General features: G+C 41.4%; 1 protein-coding gene across 1 annotated transcript in view; it reads right to left on the bottom strand.

Moving 5' to 3' along the window:
• The window catches only part of SLC1A7 (solute carrier family 1 member 7), a 91322-nt gene that overhangs the window by 17071 nt on the left and 52161 nt on the right, over positions 1-22090 (bottom strand). Inside the window, exons 4-7 of the mRNA XM_030572419.1 lie at positions 13711-13753; positions 11014-11233; positions 4283-4382; positions 1428-1661 (exon numbers count right to left, since the gene is read on the bottom strand). Coding sequence (XP_030428279.1) covers positions 1428-1661; positions 4283-4382; positions 11014-11233; positions 13711-13753 — 597 coding nt within the window. The remainder of the gene's footprint in view (positions 1-1427; positions 1662-4282; positions 4383-11013; positions 11234-13710; positions 13754-22090) is intronic.

Genomic DNA, 22090 nt, shown 5'->3' with positions numbered 1-22090 from the left:
TTGGTACATTTTAGAAAAGAAACTTTGGAAAATTCATGATATCATGACCAACCCGTGCACTTAGAGACTAAACTACAGAGAAGGTAGCTAATACTTGCAGAATGATCTGATAGGCTCAGAAATAGAGGCAGACAGGTGATGAGAGAAACCAAAAATAATACAATTAGGAAGAAATAATGACTTGCTTCAATCAAAAGAGAAAATAGCAGTTTAGAAAGCAATAAGGCAGAAAAGATCAGGGGGATAATGCATTGGCTATGAACTCACAAATGTGAAGGAAGAGAAACTACTGTACAACAAAGGAAGTAACTGTGCTATTTTATAAAGCCCCAGTATGACCACACTTGGTAAGTATGGGAATCTAACCTGGTGAAAAATGCCATTATCTTTCTACAGTACAAACTGGAAGACGAGGAAGGAACATTTTTTTTTTTAAAGAGCTGAGAAAGGTAAAACCAATGAGAGGCACAAGTCCTAAAGAAGGAAAAATACAGGATGAATAGATAAGAAAATGTCCTTACAGTAATGGGAATTAAGTAATGGAATAAATGACCTAGTGAGGATGTTAAGTCACCAGCACTATAGGTTTTCAGAACCAGGACTGAGGAAATCTTAGTGGGATCAGGGGAGAGGGTTGAGAGGGAGTCTGAAAGGTCTTTTCCAACATTAATATCTATGACTGTAAGATCATCATCATCTGTGAGTCTGGGGAATACAAACGCATCTGAAGCTACAAACTTTTATGTGTTGTTCTACTTAAAAAAAAAAGTCTTAAACTTTCAAACTTTATTAGAACTTATAAAGCCACCCAAAACACAATTTGCTCCTGATTTCACTTTGCAAAATATACTGTACTATATTTCAGTTAGCAAGTTATTAAATGTTATAAACATCCCGTAAAATGAAATTTATAATAGAGATGCAGACAGTCCCTTAATTTTTATGGCCTTAGTTGGAACCATTATGATTTCAGGAACACACGGATGCAGTGTAGACTAGGTAGACCAGGAGACAATCCAAGCTCCTAGGTTCTGTTCTCAGCTCTGGAACAGACTCTCCATGTGACTTTGGGCAAGTCATTTAACCTCTCTGTGTCTCTGTTTACCCATTGGTAGAATGAGGATAATGATGGTTATATACTATGGACAGTAATTAGCACATTGGACCACAAATTCTGGAAGCCCTAGCATCTGTTGAGTGAAACTGACATGATTCTTGTCCATTTCACAGCTGTCACCCACCAAATAGCAGCAATTTCACTCAGTAGCTGCTGAGATTCTGGGGCCATATTTATTTTTTCATCAGGTTCAGAATCGGAATGAAATCAGATTTTGAAATATTGACATTTCCTGCGAACCTGAACTTCTAAATTTCAGCCAGCTCTAATTAGGACCTCATACGTATTTAGTAATATCAGTGCTTAATACCTGGATGATGTGGCCAGAGCAATTAGCAAGGCTTGAAGAATCCCTCTGATAAAAACAATGGGGTTTTTCTTGGTGATAAAGAAGTACATCATTGGCAGAATGAACAGGCCATGAACCACCAGGCCACAAACCACAGTAATGGCATAAAAGCCCAGTTTCTTCCCAATAGCTGTAGGATCATCCATTTCCAAGATCTTGCCAGCAATAAGAAACACTATTCCAAAAGGAAAATACCTAAGTGAAGAGAGAGAGATATTTATCGCTGAGACAGATTATTTCTACCAAACAATTTAGTGAGATAACAAGTTCCTGCACTTCCATTTCAGTACAGACTTAGGACTTGTCCATGCAGTGTTTAATAAACATGGAGGGTGTTCAGAATTTCATAGGAGCACCTTGCGGGACTGGACTCTTCTTCCTTTTCCATTCATGAGTTCTGGGAAAATGTTTTTATATCAAATTATTAGCAATGATACTGTTTTCTACTGAAAGAACAGGAGTACTTGTGGCACCTTAGAGACTAACAAATTTATTTGAGCATAAGCTTTCGTGGGCTACAGCCCACTTCATCAGATGCATAGAATTGATTACTATATGTTCCATTCTATGCATCTGATTAAGTGGGCTGTAGCCCATGAAAACTTATGCTCAAATAAATTTGTTAGTCTCTAAGGTGCCACAAGTACTGCTGGTCTTTTTGCGGATACAGACTAACATGGCTGCTACTTTGTTTTCTACTGACTGGCCAGTAGGACACATACAACACACTTAAATACAATTTGTTAATGAAATCAATGTATAGCTAATATCTCCCTCAATGTATTCATTTTAAGGTTCCCATCACAATAGTATTTAAGGCCCAGATCCACAAAGGCACTAGGTTTGGATCCACTGTGACCCACGAAACTATCGCTGAATCCTGAAGGTGCCTAAACTCACTCTGCATCTAAGTTTTCAGGGTTATAATTCCCTAGGTGCCTAGTTTTCTGCCTCTGGGCATATGCACTGCTGCCTCACTCTTGAGGTCTGGATACCTATCTCCTGCCTAAGCCCCAGTGTGATTCACAAACCAGGGCAAGATAGGTGCTCAGACACCTAAGTTGGACCTGATCTAGAAGGCACGCTCAGAGGCTGCCTACCAGATAATGTCCCATTCAGAATCCAACAAGAAGAGGAGGTAGTTCTGGTAGCCATCTTATAACAGCCTAGGGGATAACATGCTCACCTGGGATGTAAGAGACACAGTTCTGGTCCCTCCTCTCTCGATTTGAACAGGAGTCTGCCACCTCTCAGGAGACTGCTCTAACCACTATGCTATGGGATACTCTGGTTGTGGGGAGGGGACGTTGCTCACGTTGTCTCCTGCTGAAGATGTTCCAGTGTGGCTAAATAATGAAACAGTGACTGGAGCAGGGTGAGTGGAGCAGGGTCTATACCCTCTGGACTACAGAGTCATTCTCTCTCTCTCTCCCCTCATGACTGTTTAAGTATTTATCCACAATGGAACAGTCATGGGGTGAGAGCGAGGTGGGAGACTCCCATTCAAATTGTTTCACCCCCTCTGGAAGAAAGGAGGAAATTGAATCTGGGTTTCCCACATTCCTGGCGAGTGCTGTAATCTCTCAGCTACAAGTTATAAGGTGGGCACTGCTGCTGCTGCACTGATGCTTTCCTACCTCACAGTATTGTTGTGTGTAAAGCACTTTGAGCTCCTCAGAGGGAAGGTGCTATATAACTACAATGTATTAATTATGTAGTAGCAATATTTACTCATTATTAAGAATGTTCACAAAAGTGCTGAAGAGCCATTCTTAAATTAGCAACATTGATGTAAAGAGAGAATGTCAACTATATTTTAAAAGCCACACATGCACACACCCATCCCTAGGTCTGTCTGAGCTGTGCTTTGCATGGGACCTGGGATTGGGAATGAAGGTGGGCCATACTTCTTCTATTGGTAAGGATTTATGTTTTCTCTTACATTAGGTAGCTTGTAACCTCACAAGTGTGGCTCTGAAACATGCACTGACATTTAAAGCCAAGTGAACTTCCAGTCACTCTGCCCCTTGGTCAAAAAAGTTACCAGACAGGGAGCAGTGCAGCTGGAATTGTAGTGGGGTGACTTTTTACCAGTATAGCTATTTCTCTGTCAGACTATATCCACACTGCTATTGTGTTGGTATAACTACACCAGTAGGGGATTTGCGCTGCTCCAGAATGGAGAACAGCAATTTTGCAATAACTGAGGTTATTTCAATAGGAGACAGACATGAGTATGGATGTGTGCCTTGCTCTGCTAAAAATAGATGAATTCTACTGGGCTAACTTTTGTTAGACCAGGTCTAAGCCACCTTTCCATTCTCCTGATCTGGGGTCAAACTTGCCCTCAATCTAATTTACAGACATTCTAAGTTATGTTGGCTAGAGTAGTACCTTAGGACCTACTCTGCTGGTTGGGGATTGCCAGAGGGCGGTGCACTGTGATTCTGTCCCTTCATGCCCCTGCCCACACCACTGGCCATGCCATCTTCATCTGGAGCAGGTGGCATAGACCTAAATATGTTGCTTTATGGCACCCGGGAATTCCCCTTTGTTAGGGGAATCCCTGGCATCTGTGTTGAGGCAGTTCTCTGTCCTCTTTATGCCACTGGAGTGGTGCACAGAGAACAGAGCCAGGGACCAGCATCTGGCCTGGAATGTTTGTATAATTTCCTTCAAATGCTAGCGCCATACAAAGTTGAGGTGGTTGTCCCTCATGAATTTGCCTGGAAACAAGATTACATCATCTCAGAGCATTTTTTTCTGTTGAAATATACTTCAACTTTTTATTTTTGCTTGATAAAACAGCTACTTACCACACAGCAACTGCCACTATTTTCATGACAGATTCATTTAAACACTGGCAAAAACTGACCAAGGGAACTCCACTGTTACCCATTCTGCCCAACATTATACCTGCAATCAAACGCATTATTGTTTTAATTCTCATTTACTCTTAAAAATCCCCATCACACTCCTTTTCTACGGCAACTCAAAGTGATCTAAGTGTGGGGTGGCAAGCTGGGTTAGGTAATTGGTAGTGGGATAATCCAACAAATTGCTGTGTTGTAGAAACACAGAGATATAAATCACACAAACACATATAAGGCATGGGGGACAGCCCTTGGTTCTTCAGCTCCACAAACACCTACCACTTAGGCTAATGGAGATCTCTTTTGAGTTCCCACTAGGAAATCCCTCACCTTCTATGCACCAGTCACTAGAGGGCAACAACACTGACATTATATATATATATAGAGAGAGAGAGTGTGTATTTTAGGGTAGGATTGATAACAGGAGCCTTGGTTTTTTTGGCTCACCAGTTTAAATCTAGCCCCGACTGGCAGTGACCAAAAGTCATTATCTGAAGTCTGTGAAATTAATTTGGTCTCAGTCCAGTTTCTAGTGGATAAGCATCTATATGATAAAAGCCACTCTCACAACTGGTCCTTTTTGCTACCATGGCTTAGCAGCCTTAGCAGAATCAAGCAAATGCACATGAATACAAGGAAGGGCCAAACTACTGCACAAAACTACTCAGCAAAGAAAACAAACACATTCATAGCAACCAACAGTCATAAAGATAGGGGATCTAGTTCCAAGAATAGTTATGTAACTCTATACTTTCTGTATGGTGTTGTTTTAATAATGTATACCTAATAATAAACATGTCTATCATGTTCCTATTTAACTAATTTGTTCCAGTGACCCCCTGTGAGGATTGTAATGGATCATGTTAATCACTCAAGGACGCATTTCAGAAACAAACTGCACGAAATCAATTAATGTTTGAAGAGGATTTTACAAGAAAATGAAGTTGTGAGGGGGGTGCATTCTAACACTTATTCTGGATAGACAGAATGTTTGCTTTGACTGAGGGCCCATGGTCTGTCACTTGGAGCGCACATCTGCATTTGCAGGCCAGGTCCCAGACTGTAATGGTTCCAAGACAATCCCCTCCTGAGAGAGAGGAGTGAGCCGCTTAGATGTCAGACCCAGCAATTTCACAATAACAGTGCGTGCAGGATGTGGGTTTATATGCCTGTTAATAAAATATAATGTGATTTTGTGTCCGAAAATTTACAGATAGATGAATATTAACAGTGTTGCTCATTTATGCTAACAAAATGTGAATTACAAAGTTCAGTTTTTAAAGCTAGACTGGCTTTATTAAGTCATGGCAGCTTTACAAGAGTCTTAGCTTTCTAACTTAGTAGAATGATGAAGAGGGGAAATGGATCACCTCTTATTTTACAGGAATAACTGGTTTGCTTACAAGAAAACTTTTTCACGTCTGAGTATGGCAAGTGTTGGCAACAGGAGACGTAGTAGGTAAGACTGGAGGCTGCTGAATGATGAGTATGAGACTCAGTGGTCTCTTAAAGCAGTGGTTCTCAACCAGGGCGTATGGGTACCTCTGGGGTACACAGAGTTCTTCCAGGGGGTACATCAACTCATCTTGATATTTGCCTAGTTTTACAGCAGGCTATATAAAAAGCACCAGCAAAGTCAGTACAAACGAATATTTCATGCAATGACTTGTTTATACTCCTCTATACATGGAAAAGCAAGTACAATATTTCTATTCCAATTGATTTATTTTATAATTATATGGTAAAAATGAGAAAGTCAGCAATTTTTCAGTACTAGTGTACTTTGGCACTTTTGTATTTTTATGTCTGATTTTGTAAGCAAATAGTTTAAGTGAGGTGAAACTTGGGGTACTCAAGACAAATCAGACTCCTGAAAGGGGTACAGTAGTCTGGAAAGGTTGAGAGCCACTGTCTTAAAGGACCTCACTATTCAACCAAATACACAAAGGGATGATTTCAAGAAATGTTCAACAGTAAAACCTCAGCAGTTTACTGTACTGTCATTTGCACAAGCCCCTTTCTGCAGCCATTAGGTAAGAAGCCCAAATGGTCATTTCCAAGCAAAGTTTTTACTCTCTGTGATTTATAAGATGATTTCCAATTCTTCAGAGTTTGTGCTAGACTCTCACCTCTTACCCGTTTCACACACACCAACAGGGCCACACTCACCCAGCTGGGTGCCTAGAAGGTTGCCTAGGTGAGGCCCTGAATCAGTGCATTTCAATGTGCCTTTTTCATACCCCTCTTCTGGCCACCACTGCCCATTTTGGGGCAGAGTTGGCCAGGACCAGACACAACCTTGAAATTGAGAAGACTCCTTCATGTGGCTTTCTTCCTAAGCTAAGAGTGCTAAGCCTCCTGCTTCCAGAAAAAGGAAAAGCAGGTTTCTGTTACAAAGAGAGGATGAGCCTGATTCTCAATTATGCTAAAGCCTCTTTATGCCACTCTGGCAGTGTAAGGGGGCATAAAATGGGTGTCACTATAATTTATGCCCACATTAGAGCACCTTTACTTTGCTAGAATGGTGTGAAAGGGCCTTGATGTAAATGAGAATCAGGCCCAATGACTGAGCAGAACTGCTATGAAGCACTCAGTGCCAAATGAATTACTTTTATGTATGTTATGATATTTCCGTACATAACGTATTTGGAATGATGTTTTCCTTTTCCTCCAAGCTCCATCGACATACCCTCCATTTGATCCCTGCCCTTCACTTTTCCCTAGGACAGGAGGAAGGTGATGTAGAGCTTCTGCCAAAGGTCAAGAAATACCCTGTTAAGTGGGTTGCCCTATGGGCAATTTGTCCGGCTCCTAGAAGCAGAACACATAGGTGGTCTTAAGTAGCAGAATCTTTTGTTTCCACAGCCACCAATCTAACACAATCTAAAAACAAACCTTTAATGCACATATATAATTCTTCTCCTGTCCTTCCATCGCAGTCATATGTTTTTCAAGTGATAGGCACATGATATGGCCTGGCTGGAAGCTCTGGCAAGATATTTTATGATGCATGGTTCCTCCAGGCACTGGCAGACCGACAGATGTTCCATGGTTTGTGTTTAACTGAGGTCATGTGTTTGGGTCACTGGAATAACCCCACTGCCGCATATTGACTGTTGACCTGCCAGCTCTTGTTCAGAGGCAGTTTAAACTTGTCAGGTAAACCAGCCCTTCTGTGCACTTGCGTGGATGTGTTCAGCAACACTGACATCCCTTTTAATGTCCTCGCTGAGTATTTTGAATTGTGTGCACTACATTTCCAGCCATATAGCCGCTGGTGAATTTTTAGTGTTGCTGGGCTGGTTCGCCCTTTTGAATTTGCAAATTTCCTGAGAGAGTTATTCTGGGTGCTAACTTTGCCTGTTTTCTTCTCTATGTGCGCCTTGAAGGAGAGAGTGAGGTCTAGTGTCACCCCAAGTTAGACAGGATTCCAGCAGTGGACAAGTGATGCCTCATTCCAGACAATGTTACGTTGTTTATTAGCCTCATGATTCCAAAGCTGGAAGAGATGCTCTTGCATTTTGGCTGGGTTAGCATATAATTGGTTCTTGGGCTAACAGACTGAGAGCCCAGACGGTGCCAATGTTAGCGTAGTTTCAATTTGGGCAAGATCCTTGGCTTGGGCAGTGATGCATGGGTCGATAGAATAGATAAAACTTGTGCTGAGATGGATTGGTTGATCATTCGTGTAGATGCTGAAATGTATTGGTGAGCATACACTCCCTTTTGGTAGGCCATTTTTGTGGTGCCGCCATTTTTTCTCCTTCTCGCACAGTACACTGTAAAACATCAGTGCTCTGGTAGAGGTTGTATCAGTGGTACGAGGCAGTGATCTTCCATCATGTTGTTTACTTTGGTGAGGAGCCTTCAGTGATTCACTGTGTCATATGCTGCCGATAGGTCGACAAACACTGTTCCTGTTACCATACCCTTTTCAAAGCCATCTTTGATGTACTGAGTGATATTCAGCACTTGGCCAGTGCATGACTTGCCTGGTGGAATGCAGCTTTCAATGAATGGTGATAGGTGGTTTAGGATGAGACGCTTGTGCAGTTTGTAGAAATGGACGTAGTTGTGATATAGGCCTGAAGTTCTTCAGCTCCATTGCATCCTTTCCTGGCTTCAGGAATGTCACAACATGTGCTCGTCTCCAGATTCTTAAGTATAAAATTACAACCATGAAATAAATGGGTATACACGGCTGAGTTCCCTCTGGTGCTGTAACTATCCCAGGAGAATTTGACATAACCACCAACCATCCTCTACCTTTGTCCAATTGATCAGCTGGCCTATGGCAAGATGTGAGTGTGTATATCTAAAAACTGTTGACAGCTAACATGGTTATAGGTTAGCCCAGTGGTCTAGTGGCTGTGCACCCCTACTCAGAGACAAGGGTTCAGCTCCTGACTACTTGATCCCCATATCAGCAGAAGTCGGAAGCACTGCTGAGGTAGCATGCTCAGCTCTGGGGAGTAGAGGAATGGTTTGCATGGCTCAATGGCATATGCAACCCCTTTAATCTAATGAACACTAGAAGTGAAGAGACTGGTCTAGTAATTCTTGGCTGGACAGTTGGTGGCAGCATGATGCTTTGAGGGTTGGGTGTTAAATCATTGAAAATTAGGGGATCTCAGGTTTCCAACTAGGATGCAGGTGGAACTACACATCTTGTGGAAACAAAAGGGAGAGAAAATTGTGCTACTGACAGGCTGGAATCTTGACTCCTTTTGTTAATGCAAAGCATGCATAAAATAAGTAAAATCAAAGGTACTTGTGGAACCACATCTGCTGCACAGATTCCCTTCCAAGCACAGAATCGTAAACACAGATAAAGGGATTCTTTTTATCACCATCTCTATGTGAAAATCGTCAGTTTACCATTATCAGAAGGACCATGGGCACGTCTAAGGGAGGGATAAAATTCCCTTTCCTCTCACTCAAATTGTAGTCCAGTTAGAGAACATTTCAATAAATAAATAAATAAACCTACTGCAGTTAGATAACATAAAGAGTTCTATTGAGTTCTTTGGGCTGATAAAATGGAACATTCTAAATGGATATGAGCTCTCAAAGTCCATTACGATAAGCCTCCTAGATAATACATAACTTCTAACATTGAACTATGGTACAAATAAAACTGTACCAGGGGACATTCAGTGAAAGCAAAAACCTGCAAATTTAAAACTAATAAAAGGAAATATTTTTTCACACAATGCATGATTATCCTGTGGCACTCAATGCCTCAAGATATCACTGAGGCAAACATTTAACAGGATTTTAAAAATTCTCCATTTTTATTGATAACAGATACATCCAGATTTATTTTACTAATGGTAAAACCAGTAGTCTGGGAAGGCATATAAACCTTCATGTTTCAAGGCATAAGTCAACCTCTAACTAAAGGGAGTTAAGAAGAAACTTCCCCTGTGCACAATTATCCTCTTACTGCCTATTAAAAGGTTTCTTCATCTTCCTCTGAAGCTTCTGGTTCCAGCCATGGTTAGAGATAGGAAGTAGTGTGCCAAGTCTTCATTTATTCACTCTGATTTAAGATTTTGTGTGCCAGTAATACATTTTAACATTTTTAGAATGTTTATCGATTATATAAATCTATAATACATAACTAAACTATTGTTGTGTGTAAAGTAAATAAGGTTTTTAAAATGTTTAAGAAGCTTCATTTAAAATGAAATTAAAATGCAGAGCCCCCTGGACCGGTGGCCAGGACCCAAGTGTGTAAGTGCCATTGAAGATCAGCTTGTGTGCTGCCTTCAGCATGCATGCCACAGGTTGCCTACCCCTGGGATAGTGGATTAGAAATACCACTGCCCCCTTCTGGACAGAATCAGAACTGCTCAGCTTTGTGTCATCCCCTATACTGCTAATCTTCCTTTCTCTCAAGGAATAGATGCATGTGCTTTTAAAATAGGTGGGCTCTGAGTTATATCCGTGAAGTTCTGAACAGCCGTAGTATGCAGCACTGGGACAAATATCAATTCATTCTGGTAGGTGGTGGCACTCCAAGGCAACAGAAAGAGTCTCCTTGTTATCTTCCCTCTGTTTTTAGTCCAAGCACTAAATACCTTGTCTGTCTATCTTTCTTACTCAGGAGGGAGTGACTCATGCTGAGCACTACTAGCTCTTCGTTGGTACAGACGTATCGGAGCTGGGGCAGGGTCCACTGTGGTACACTGCTTATCAGTACGTAGCTCTAACCACAGGGATACTTAGCCCAAAGAACAAATGTCAGAAGTGAAAACTATACAGTAGACATTTCTGTTGCTCCTCACTGCCCTCTATATGCAAAAGGCACCTAAGTAAAGTTCAGTATCTTACAAATGCAAGCACACAATAACCAAGCAAAGGCTTAGTGAAATTAAAAGGAAAAGGGGGGAGGGGGGAAGCAACATGCATAGAAACAATCAGGACCATGAAAAGAAAATGTCTTCAAGGATTATGAACAAGGTTCATCCCCAAAGGATTGGAGTACATTTCTAGGACATGCTTTTTCTGACTTGAAGTTTAGAGAGGGTAGGTGGGAAATAATTATATCAGGAATACTAAACAAGAACTCTCTTCCCACTCCCGATTCCCCTAAATAAAAACCCAACCCCCAAAACAACAATACACAGATCAATTCAAACATGACCTACTCCAACATGCTTAAAACATACCCATGGTGGCAGAGAATATCACAATCCCCAGAACGTTCATGCCATCGCTGGTGCCTGGCTCAGATTTGTAAATCACTTCTGGAGGGGGAGTGATATCCAGGGCAAAATTCTGGACATTGGATCCATTCTCATCCTGGACCCCATATATTATGAATCGACGAGTGGTGCTTTCAGAAGCTGCCTTGTTAGATTTGATGATAGGAATGCTCTTGGTGCGATACTGAAAGAACACAGAATATTATAGTGGGTCATCAGGGACTAAAGGGTTAATGAGTCCCCTGCTTGCTTTAATGGGCTCCAAAGTGCCTTGTGAAAGGAGAATGGCTATTAAAGAAGGAAGGGGCATGTGTAGAAGAAAGAGAAACAGCTTCCTGCCTCCCAAGCTACTGGAAAAACAACTCTGATCCTTTTTCTCTGTAAAAATCTAACAAAATCAGGAACTCCCCACAAGCAGAACTTTAGGCAGCAGACATACTGGACCCTGCTAGGGCTACATTTGGCATTCCTCTATATTCACTCTTCTCATCTGTAACTAGGAATAACTCCCTCAAAAGCTAATCAGTGACTTTTCCTTTATCTCACCACAGGTAAGGATTCCATGCAATATGTCCCATTTGAAAGGGCATTAAAGCCAATCATTCCTCTTACTTAACCTGTTCAAAGGTTTTAGACAAGGTGTCCTCCCCAAACTCCAGTTTGGGTAATTAGGTTCTGCCTAAATAAATTCCCACATTGCTTTAACTAGATTCAGCATCCTTCTTCACTTCTTTGTATGTAATGTTGCTGTGTGTTCTTAAATACCTTCCACCTGCCAGATGAGTGTTTTTCAGTGGTGGAAAAAGTGATTCTGTTGACATATGATTTACTTATGTAAAGTTCTCTGCCCTTCCCTAATGCCATTCAATGGGGCCAGGATCAGCAACAACATTGTTCAGTTTCAGAAATCATTTTTGCAGCCCTCTCAAAGAGCTCCTAGAGAATGGCACAGGCCTTCTGATTGATATGTTCGTGGCTTAAGAACCAATGTTAAATTCATATCTTAGCAAATGTCTGTTGTCTGGTAGCACAGAGCTATCATCAGGGCACCTACACCACTTCCCTTCCTGATCCCTGGTGTATTCAAGAAAAGGGGGCGTAGCTGGAGGGGGCTATGCTCTGATGATTCCTGATGAGGGCCTTGTCATCTCTTGGTTCTGGGAGGTGCAAAGGTGGCTTAGAGGTGCCTGTGTATCCCACTTCCTGAGGTTCAGAGAGCACTCCTCAGCCAGAACTTGGGGTCTGGGCCACCGTCTCTAATTAAGGAGCAAATAAGGAATTATCTTGTGTATTCTCACACTCTCTCTCCCTGCCTTCCATATTCTTACATCTAATGTATTGGGCGGAGTTCAAATCATTTTCACAGGGGACTAAGGATAATCAAAAATCCATGTTCCACAGAATTAGGAAATTGGAGTGAAATCAAGCTAAATTGGTGGAAAGGGCTAAAACAAACTATTTAAAACTCTTTCTCACCAAAATGACTAAATATCAGAACAGCAAGAGCAGGTCTGATTTATAGGATAGTGTGACACTACTTTCTGAATCAAAGACACAACTCACGAACATAGGCACTTTTTAAAATGTTACTGTAAATCATGGACTTCTCCTACTAAGTGATACAGACACTTTTGAGAATTTTACCCCTATCAATCCTAACATCAACAGGACTGTGTCCTTCTAACATTTTTGTTACAAGTCCACTCACAAACAAACATGTGACATCATCAGCATTCCAGCTTTTTAGTACCATGGCAACACTGCATTTCCTCCTGGTGCAGAACATATGCTAGCAACACAGTATGTGCCTAGTCACTATGTGCCAAGGCACCTGTGACTGCTCCAGGCTTCATTATTGTGATTTACATACATTGATATTTCAGTCTAGGCCTGTCCATAAATCATAGTTGGATGTTAGTTATTTAAGGCCTGAACCTCAGAAGTTTAGGGCTCTTGCAACAGCTATTGAAGGTACAGCATCTCTCAGGATCAAGCATTGTATGATTTATATTGTGCCCATCAACATACTGTACGGAAGCAGTTAAAAAAATTAAAAACATGAAGGAATCATTGCCAAATAACTGGAAACAAAACAAACCCATGCCTGACTCCCACTCCTAATCCCATTCACTGGCAAAATAGGTAACCATTCCAGCTAAGTATCAGAGGGGTAGCCGTGTTAGTCTGGATCTGTAAAAGCAGCAAAGAATCCTGTGGCACCTTATAGACTAACAGACGTTTTGGAGCATGAGCTTTCGTGGGTGAATACCCACTTCGTCAGATGCATGACGAAGTGGGTATTCACCCACGAAAGCTCATGCTCCAAAACGTCTGTTAGTCTATAAGGTGCCACAGGATTCTTTGCTGCATTCCAGCTACTTTCTCCTCTGACCTAAAAACAAGTGATTATTAATATAACTGAATTATTCTGATTACACTCCTGTATAGCAAAGTGATTACTAATTATGGGCCTAACACACAGCCACTGAAGTCAGTGGAAAAACTCTCATTGACTTCAAGCGGATTCACATCAGATGCCACTGTAGGTGCTGAGCCTATATGAACCAATATACAGTACCAAATCTCAATTTTTGCTTAAAAATTTTCACTGTATGCATTATCTGAAGATGGCTTCTCTGTAGCATCAATGCAGACACTCACCTGTTTGAATGTGGCCTCAACAAGGTTGGCTGGGAACATGTTCCTGGAAAGAAATAGATAAAAGAATTATTGTCAAGGGGCTATTTAGTTACCCTTGTGGGTACTCAGTATCCACTACCTTCCCCCTTGTGCAGTCACCTGTCCAAAGTGAGTGCCCAGAGGGTAGAAAAGATACTCTGATCTCATAGCATTTCCTACTTGCTCTGCATGGGTGTAAATGGCTACAAAAGGCATAACAGTGGAGAACCAAGTCCACCAAGTTTAAAGTAGAGGTTTAATGACACAATTCTGAACACCTGGTATGGGATTCAGGAGATCTGGATTCAATTCTTGACTCTGCCACAAACTTCTTGTATTATCTGTGGCAACTCACTCAGACTCTTTCTGGTTCAGTTTTCCATCTACTAGATGGGAATAATCATAGAATTATAGAAGGGACCTCGAGAGATCATCTAGACCATCCCTGACAGGTGTTCATCCAACCTGCTCTTTAAAATCTCCAATGATGGAGATTCCACAATCTCCTTAGGCAATTTATTCCTGTGCTTAACCACCCTGACAATTAGAAAGGTTTTTCTAATGTCCAACCTAAACTAACCTCACTGCAATTTAAGCCCATCGCTTTTTGTCCTATCCTCAGAGGTTAAGGAGAACAATTTTTCTCCCTCCTCCTTGTAACAATCTTTTATGTACTTGAATTATCATGTCCCCTCTCAGTCTTCTCTTCTCCAGACTAAACAAACCCAATTTTTTCACTCTTCTCTTATAAGTCGTTTTCTAAACCTTTAATTATTTTTGTTGCTCTTCTCTGGACTTTCTCCAGTTTGTCCCCATCTTTCTTGAAATGTGGCACCCAGAACTGGACACAGTTCTCCAGTTGAGGCCTAATCAACATGGAGTAGAATGGAAGAATTACTTCTTGTGTCTTGCTTACAACACTCCTGCTAATCCATTCCAAAATGATGTTTACTTTTTTTTGCAACCATGTTACACTGTTGACTCATATTTAATAATATAATAATAATTAATATTTTCTTTCTCCCACTCCTGTTATGTCTTTCTAAACTGTAAGATTTTCAGGACACCACCCAGCACAGTGGGACCCTCAATCTACTTCTGGGCTTTGAGGCACTACTATAATACATATAATAATGATTAGTAATAGTTAATAATAATAATACTTTTTGCCACACTTCTGTTAATCCCATTACGTAAAAACAGCAAAGAATCCTGTGGCACCTTATAGACTAACAGACATTTTGGAGCATGAGCTTTCGTGGGTGAATACCCACTTCGTCAGATGCATGTAGTGGAAATGCATCTGACGAAGTGGGTATTCACCCACAAAAGCTCATGCTCCAAAACGTCTGTTAGTCTATAAGGTGCCACAGGATTCGTTGCTGCTTTTACAGATCCAGACTAACACGGCTACCCCTCTGATACTTAATCCCATTATGATTATAAGTGGGGGCAGACTCTGACGTCTGTTCCCTTTACCAAGAACAGACTGCTTTTCAAAAGGAGGATCTGATTCCTGATTAAAAGACTCTAGACCAGAGCTGCACAATTTCTTTAAAATGGTCACTATTTTAATGTTTATGAGGCTTTTTCATGGGCAGAAAACCAGTGTCTTTTGGAAAAATGCTAATCAGGAGTTTCACCCTCCACCACTGCTAAGAGACTGCGAGCAAAAGAGAGACCTCACACTTAGGGCCTCAGAATGAGATTCATAGATTTTTTTTAAGTCTCGAAGGGACCATTATTGTTATTGCTCTGACTTCCCAGGTAATGTGAGTCATAGAATCTTACTCACTAATTTCCTCATTGAGTCTATATCCTCTGTTTGAGCTAAAAAATATCGTTTAGAAAGACTTCTAGTTTTAAGGAAAGAGGGAAAGAATGCCCTCTCCAGGCACCAGTGAGAATTCTGTTGCTGGGCAAAAGGACCACAAAACCAAGAACTTTCTATAATACTGGGGAACAAAACAATTCCCAGGAATTTTAAAATGTGGCAAGATTATTTTTTAAATGGATTTCATTTCATCCTGAAACTTATAAGCCTGAAGTGAGCAATATTCTAGCACAATCTTATGCATTCATGTTCAGTTTGTATGTGGCTATAATGCTCACTAAACAAAGGACTTCTCTGTTGCAAATCCAACTCAGGCCAGCACTTAAGCACATGTGTGCTGTCCATCCTTACTCAGGAGAGTACTCATGCATGTGCATATTTAACTGCTATCCTGAATAGGAGTGTTTTCCTGAATTGGGGGCCCTGTGCAGTAGGACATGCCTGCTATTTGGTAGCATTGCAATAAGAACGTTCTGTGTCGCATTAGTGTAGGAAAAACAGCTTCCAGGCTTCAGACTCTCACTGTTTTATAGATGAGGGACACTTTAATTTCAGTTTGAGTGCTTTGTATTGGTTCAACTGAAGTCCATTCCTTATTGACTCAATCACTGTGTATGACAGTAGTCTATTGTAAGCAATGGCTGTGATTGTAAACACTGTGCTGTCTTCTGTGAGTTTTCACCTCCAGTGATAGTAACACAAAAGCCTGAATACTGAGATTTAGCATTTAGTTCTCTAGTCACATCTAACCCCCATAAATACTTGAGAGTCTCTGTGATCAAATTTCCAGTATGAGCCCAAAACTGTGCAATATACAGACAACACCCAGCTGCACATCACCTTTACTTCAGTTTGTGACAGCACCTTATCCCAGCTCTCCAAGGGCCTGGCCGAGATCAGAAATTAGGGTTGAGATCAGAAATTACTTGAAGAGTAGCTGCTGGAAGCTGGACCTGGGAAAGGCTGGTGTGGAAGTGGTGGGCAGGAGCAGCACTAGGGTTTTTGGCGCCCTACGCAGGGTCCTTCCGCGCTCCTGGTCGTTGGCAGCAATTCTGCGGTGGGGGGGGGGTCCTTCCGCGCTCCCAGTCTTCGAGGCACTTCGGCGGCGGGTCCCAGAGCGAGTGAAGGACCTGACGCAGAATTGCAGATGATGACCCAGAGCACGGAAGGACCCCCTGCCACCGAATTACTGCTGAGGGTGGCAAAATGCCGCCCTCCTAAATCCTGGTGCCCTGTCGCCTAAACGGAAGCGCCAGCCCTGTTGGGGAGAGGGAAACACTTAAAAGAACTCACCACCACCATATAAATCCCTTTCCTCCCCCCAGTGAAGGATTCTGCCCTAAGATTGTTAAGGACGCCCTATCTTAATTAATGTTTGTTTTGCAGTTCGAGATGATCTGATAAAAGGTGCTGTATAAGTGCAAAGTAGTCTGACTGTGATTAATTATAACATGCTGTGTGATGGAGAATTAATCTTCAAGGATAGATTCTCATTGAGGATTTTTATCCTTCTCTGAATATGAACCAAACATATAGGCTGTAGCTTTCAGATAGTAATGTGAATTGAATTGATAGTGCTTTCTGTCTCCTGCCTCAATACTGCAGCCCTAATTAATAACATTAAGATCAAATTAAGACTGCTGGAAAAAGGAAATATCATATTTAGTAGCTAGATTAAATGTTAGCCAAATTCATGGATGATCAAAGCATTTTATTTTTTAATAATTCTTTATCCTGCAGGAATTACAACTGGTCCTCATAATACTGTAGTCTGGAATTCTTCCAATATTATATAATATATTGTCATCCGTTCTGACCATTCTTTGAGACCGGCCTTGCTAAAGCCACCCAAATGATCTAGTGCAAGGGAGTTGACCTGAATGTGTTTGCCAGAGCTTTGGCTTTTTTCTTTTTAAGTTGCTTTACTTGGCTTGGGAAAATCCACTATTAGCCAAAAGTTCAGCTTTCTTAATTAAAAAAAATCAAAAGTACAGCTCACAAAAGGTACATCTCATGGACTAATAAGGAATAATGCTAAGGAGTATATCACCATGGCGTATGGTCAGGGAAGATGAATGGGAGTTTGTTGACTGGATCAGATCTCCAGAGAAACTCCAGACAAACACCTGCCTTAGGGATACATTTTATTACTGTACATTGAGATTTCTCAAATGGGGGCAGGAAACTCTGCAAGTTTCTGCTTCTTAGGTCTCCTCGGAATCTTTTAATTGGGGAAGTAGGGTTTGAATTTTTTTACCATGGAATGTCCATAGGCTTCAATCTTCTGCATCTGTGAGTGTCCCAAGAACTGCCTGTGATATCTGCAGAGGGCATGAGCATCCCTTGCCACATGGCTTCCTCAGGGGCCATGAGGCCTGTCACTCCTGGCTGAACCGAAATTCCCCCTTAAGGAAAGTTTTACTGCTGCAGAGGGTTTAGTATAGCTTAGAGCCCTGGCACTTTTATTTAACTCAACATATTACAAAATTTAAATTGATGAGATATCCTAACCTCTCAGTCTCTCAACCTGTGCTTTGCCTGTCTTTATGGTTCCAATAGTGCAGTCTGATCCAAGGAGTCTTGCACCCCCAAAGACTCATTGACTTCAGTGGTAACTCTGCACAGGCATAACAATCTGCCATGTGGATCTTAATGTAGGATTGGGACATTGGACTGTAACCTCCTCAAGGCAGGGACTGTGTCTTTCAATATTACAAGTAGAATCAAACACCTTGTCAGTGCTTACCAAATAACAATTAATCATTCTGAGTGACTCATTGTTGTCTCCGACCATAAATGTTGCCAAGTTTATTAAATAAATAGAACTAAATGCTTAAATTATTTCTTAAATTCCCAGCATAACTCTTGGCCTTCCTGGCCCACAGGTGGGCATAAAAATAATAATACCAGAACCTGAAAGTGATGTGGGATTAAGTTTTTTTTTTGTTGTTTTTTGTTTTTTTAAAATAAGTAATCTTATCTATAAACTCAGTGGTATGATTCTTGATGGAAACAATTTACATAATTTTTCTAGCTGTGTCATGTTTGGTACCATTGTATTTGTGGGAGAAAGGGCTTTTGAATGACACCCAGTTCGATCCATTTCCAACAACACTATATTATGAAAATTTCCACCGATGGAGGATGTGCAGGTGGCAGCTGAGGGGGGCGGTGAGCCCCCCTGCTGTCCCACAGAGAGGGACACCAGTAAAATTCTATAGATTTTTACAAATCAAATGGCATTTCCCTTACCTTTCTATCACTAACTTGCCCATGGAATGAGATTTTACAACTTTGCGCTCCCAGACTGAATGGGCCAAATTCTGCTCTCTGTTCCACTGGTGAACATTTGAAATAACTCTGCTGACTTCTGACTATACTATAATTTCCTCAGAATGGGCCAAATCCTGTGCTCAGTCGTATCACTGTAAATCCAAATAACTTCATTTGTGTCAGTGGATTTAGTCTAGATTTATATTAATGAAAGTGAGGGCAGAATTTGGCCCACCATGATAAAATAAATCGGTCATTTCAGTGCCCATGGGAGGATGATAGTTGCGCATCAGCGATCATCTCTATTGTCTAATCCTGTTAGATACTATCACTCTCTCCCACACTCACACCTTCAGTAAAAAGGACAACAGGCTTTTCAGAATTCATGAGGTATTAAAATCCTCATTACTGTGATAAAAGACACTAATAGAATATAAAAATCACTAATTGGGGCTCAGCCTAATGGATCCAATTGTGCTTTGCCTGCCTCTTCCCAGATCAGAGCAGCACGCACATCCATGGAAATGCTCTCCCTGAAACGCGACCCTTTTCCCCTTCATTAGGGTGAAATTGTTCACTCCACTATTCTGGAACCAGCGTGGAGTGAACTTTGTCATCCTGTTACTCTCAGAGAAGACTAGGCTCAGGTAAGGAAGATGACAGCATGGTGGCTTTCTGACAGAAAGGCATTTTTGAGAGAAAGCAATTTCTTCCCCCGCCTCTCCCCACAAAAAGTGCTTATCCAGGAAAATCCATAAAGGTGCTAGTTGACTGTGATGATAGAGCTAAATGCTGACTAACTGGGATAGCTTCATGAAAGACACAGCTCATTTTCCTCAGGGTCCTGGCGTGACAAGGCTATTTAGTAAACAAGTTCCTTTACACCAGACAATGTTTGCACCTGTTTAAGAGAAGGAATTCTTTATTCCAGTTTGGGGGCTGTAACTCCACCAGCCTGTCCTGCTGCAGCTTCAGCTCTAGGCACTTTTCTCATCTCCACAAATAAAAGAGGCTGAGATCCTGGTGGGCAGGAGATGGGGAACAGCCTGGAAGTGACACCTTCACAGCACTGTTCCCTCTCTGTGAAATTCAGGCTGCAGGGCATGGGAGAAGGCACACCTACTACCTGCAGCATATAGTCACCATTAACTTACCCAGTCTATGGCTGTAGGGGATGTCCTGCCTGCATGGCTCCTTCAGGCACTGTGCTCTCAAACAGCAGAGAGATCCTGCATAGGCACAAGGGCTCTGTTCAGATGGGCCTGGCTTCTGTGAATCCCCTGGGACCTGCTGGTTTTGGGATACAGTCCCCCTGCTTCTTTTTCAGGAGAGATGGGTAAGTCACATACCCCTGACAGAATGAGGAGGAGGAAACTCTGCGAGAGAAACCTCTTTGATTATCCATCCTGGAGTTTTCTTTCCCCTTAGGTGGGAGTCAACCATGCGGGGGTGAAGGGGTGGGCAGGGGGGTGACAAGGCCTTGTGCAGTTAGCAGACTAGTTTGAGCAAAGGGCATATTCACAGTCTGAGTGGCATAAGAGTGAACATAAATAAAGAGTCAAGTCATTTATCGTCCTAAAAAAGAAGTTAATACCAGGTTTGAATGGGTGGGACAGAGCTAAAGTGGGTCTGAAATGAATGACATATGGTAGTTTGCAATGAGATAGAGTTAACAGATATTTCCATTAAAGATATACATTGATTTCCATGCCAGTGACTCATTATAGTAGGTCGTGGTATAAAAAAACTCAGTCATAGTTTAATCCCTTTGGTATTTTAATGGGCTCTAAAAAATCTTATTGCAGATGCCAACTTTTATTAATATCTTGTTCAGCTCTCACTGTAAACAGATTCAAGTGTGATTTCTGGTTCTACACAGCCTTTCTCCAAACTGCAATAAATATTAAGAAATAAAGCTCTCTTGCCTCGTTTGAAGAAACACAATTTCAGTAGAATCTATAAGTGTCTCGCTTGGAACTTAAGGTAAGTTTTTCAAAAGACCTCAGGGCTGGCCTAGCTCTGCTCCCAGTGAAGGCAACAGATCCCACCCTAAATTATTTATATCCTCTTAAAAACTAATTATGTAAATAATCTCTCTTGAGTAAAACTGGCCAATCTGATTGAGGGTATGCCTACACTTGAGCTGGAGGTGTCATTTCCAGTTACTTGTTTGGAATAGCATCCCCGGTAGATCTCCCGGGTGGGACAGTATTAAGGGCGGCTGGCCTGTCCCGTTGTTTGTGCTGCCACTGCTACATTTCTGGTTTTAATGTTCCAAATGAACCAAAGCTAGCATGCATATGGCTACCCAAGTTGGAAACTACACCTCGAGCTTGGTGGTAGATGTACCCTGTTTCCAATTGTCTGCTTCTAATTCCTATTAAATTAGCAGTATTCATGAATGTCCGGGGATAAAGCCTGCACTAACTTATCCTCCCAGTTGCCCATCAGTGTAGGTCAATCAGAATTGACCCTCAGTGTATTGAGTTGTTTTATTTGGTGTTTTTGAGCCAGATTACATCACAATGGCATGATGTCTGTTTAGACTTGAACAGGAATAAAAATGCATGCAAATCCTGCATTTGCAATCAGCTAACGAATAGGGCACATGCAGAAATTTGAAGACATACTCAGCCTTACATGCAAAACTGGGAAGCAGACTATTAAGATGTCTAGGACTCTAAATCATTTAAAGTTGTGGTTTTTTTTTAAGATTATGGGACAAATCTTGTTCCCACTGATGTATGGCAAAGATCCCGTGATTTCAATTGCAACATGATTTAATCTCGTAAGTGAAAGAACACGATAATGACAACAGGATGAGGCATGAATACTAACTGGTGATTTAAACACTGGGCTTGATGTTGATATTTTGTGTTTGAGTGTTCAGCCCCAAATTTATTGCAAATTTTTTATGCAGCTTGTCTAGTGAATATATGGTTCTAATAGTTAAATGATTGGGCTCTGTATACCGGTTGTTGGACAGATGTATGGGTAGATGTGTATTGTACACAATTTTTGATCACAGAAATGTTTTAGCGGAGGGAGGGCTGCCCACAGCATGCAGGGTACTGCTTAACTGGTTCAGCTTTACATTGGCTTTGAATGTGCGCACAGCCAGACAAACACACACCTGTCTGGAATGATGCACTGAGAGGAACAAGTAAAACACCCAACAGTGGATTACACATACTTATTTCTTTGAAGAAAGCAATCATCTTTGTCTTTTTAAAAAGGCACTTAGAACATTCTGAA

Source organism: Gopherus evgoodei, chromosome 8 (assembly GCF_007399415.2).
Source record: "Gopherus evgoodei ecotype Sinaloan lineage chromosome 8, rGopEvg1_v1.p, whole genome shotgun sequence".
Taxonomy (NCBI): domain Eukaryota; kingdom Metazoa; phylum Chordata; order Testudines; family Testudinidae; genus Gopherus; species Gopherus evgoodei.
The sequence above is the reverse complement of the archived record's forward strand: the minus strand, read 5'-3'. Positions and strand labels throughout refer to the sequence as shown.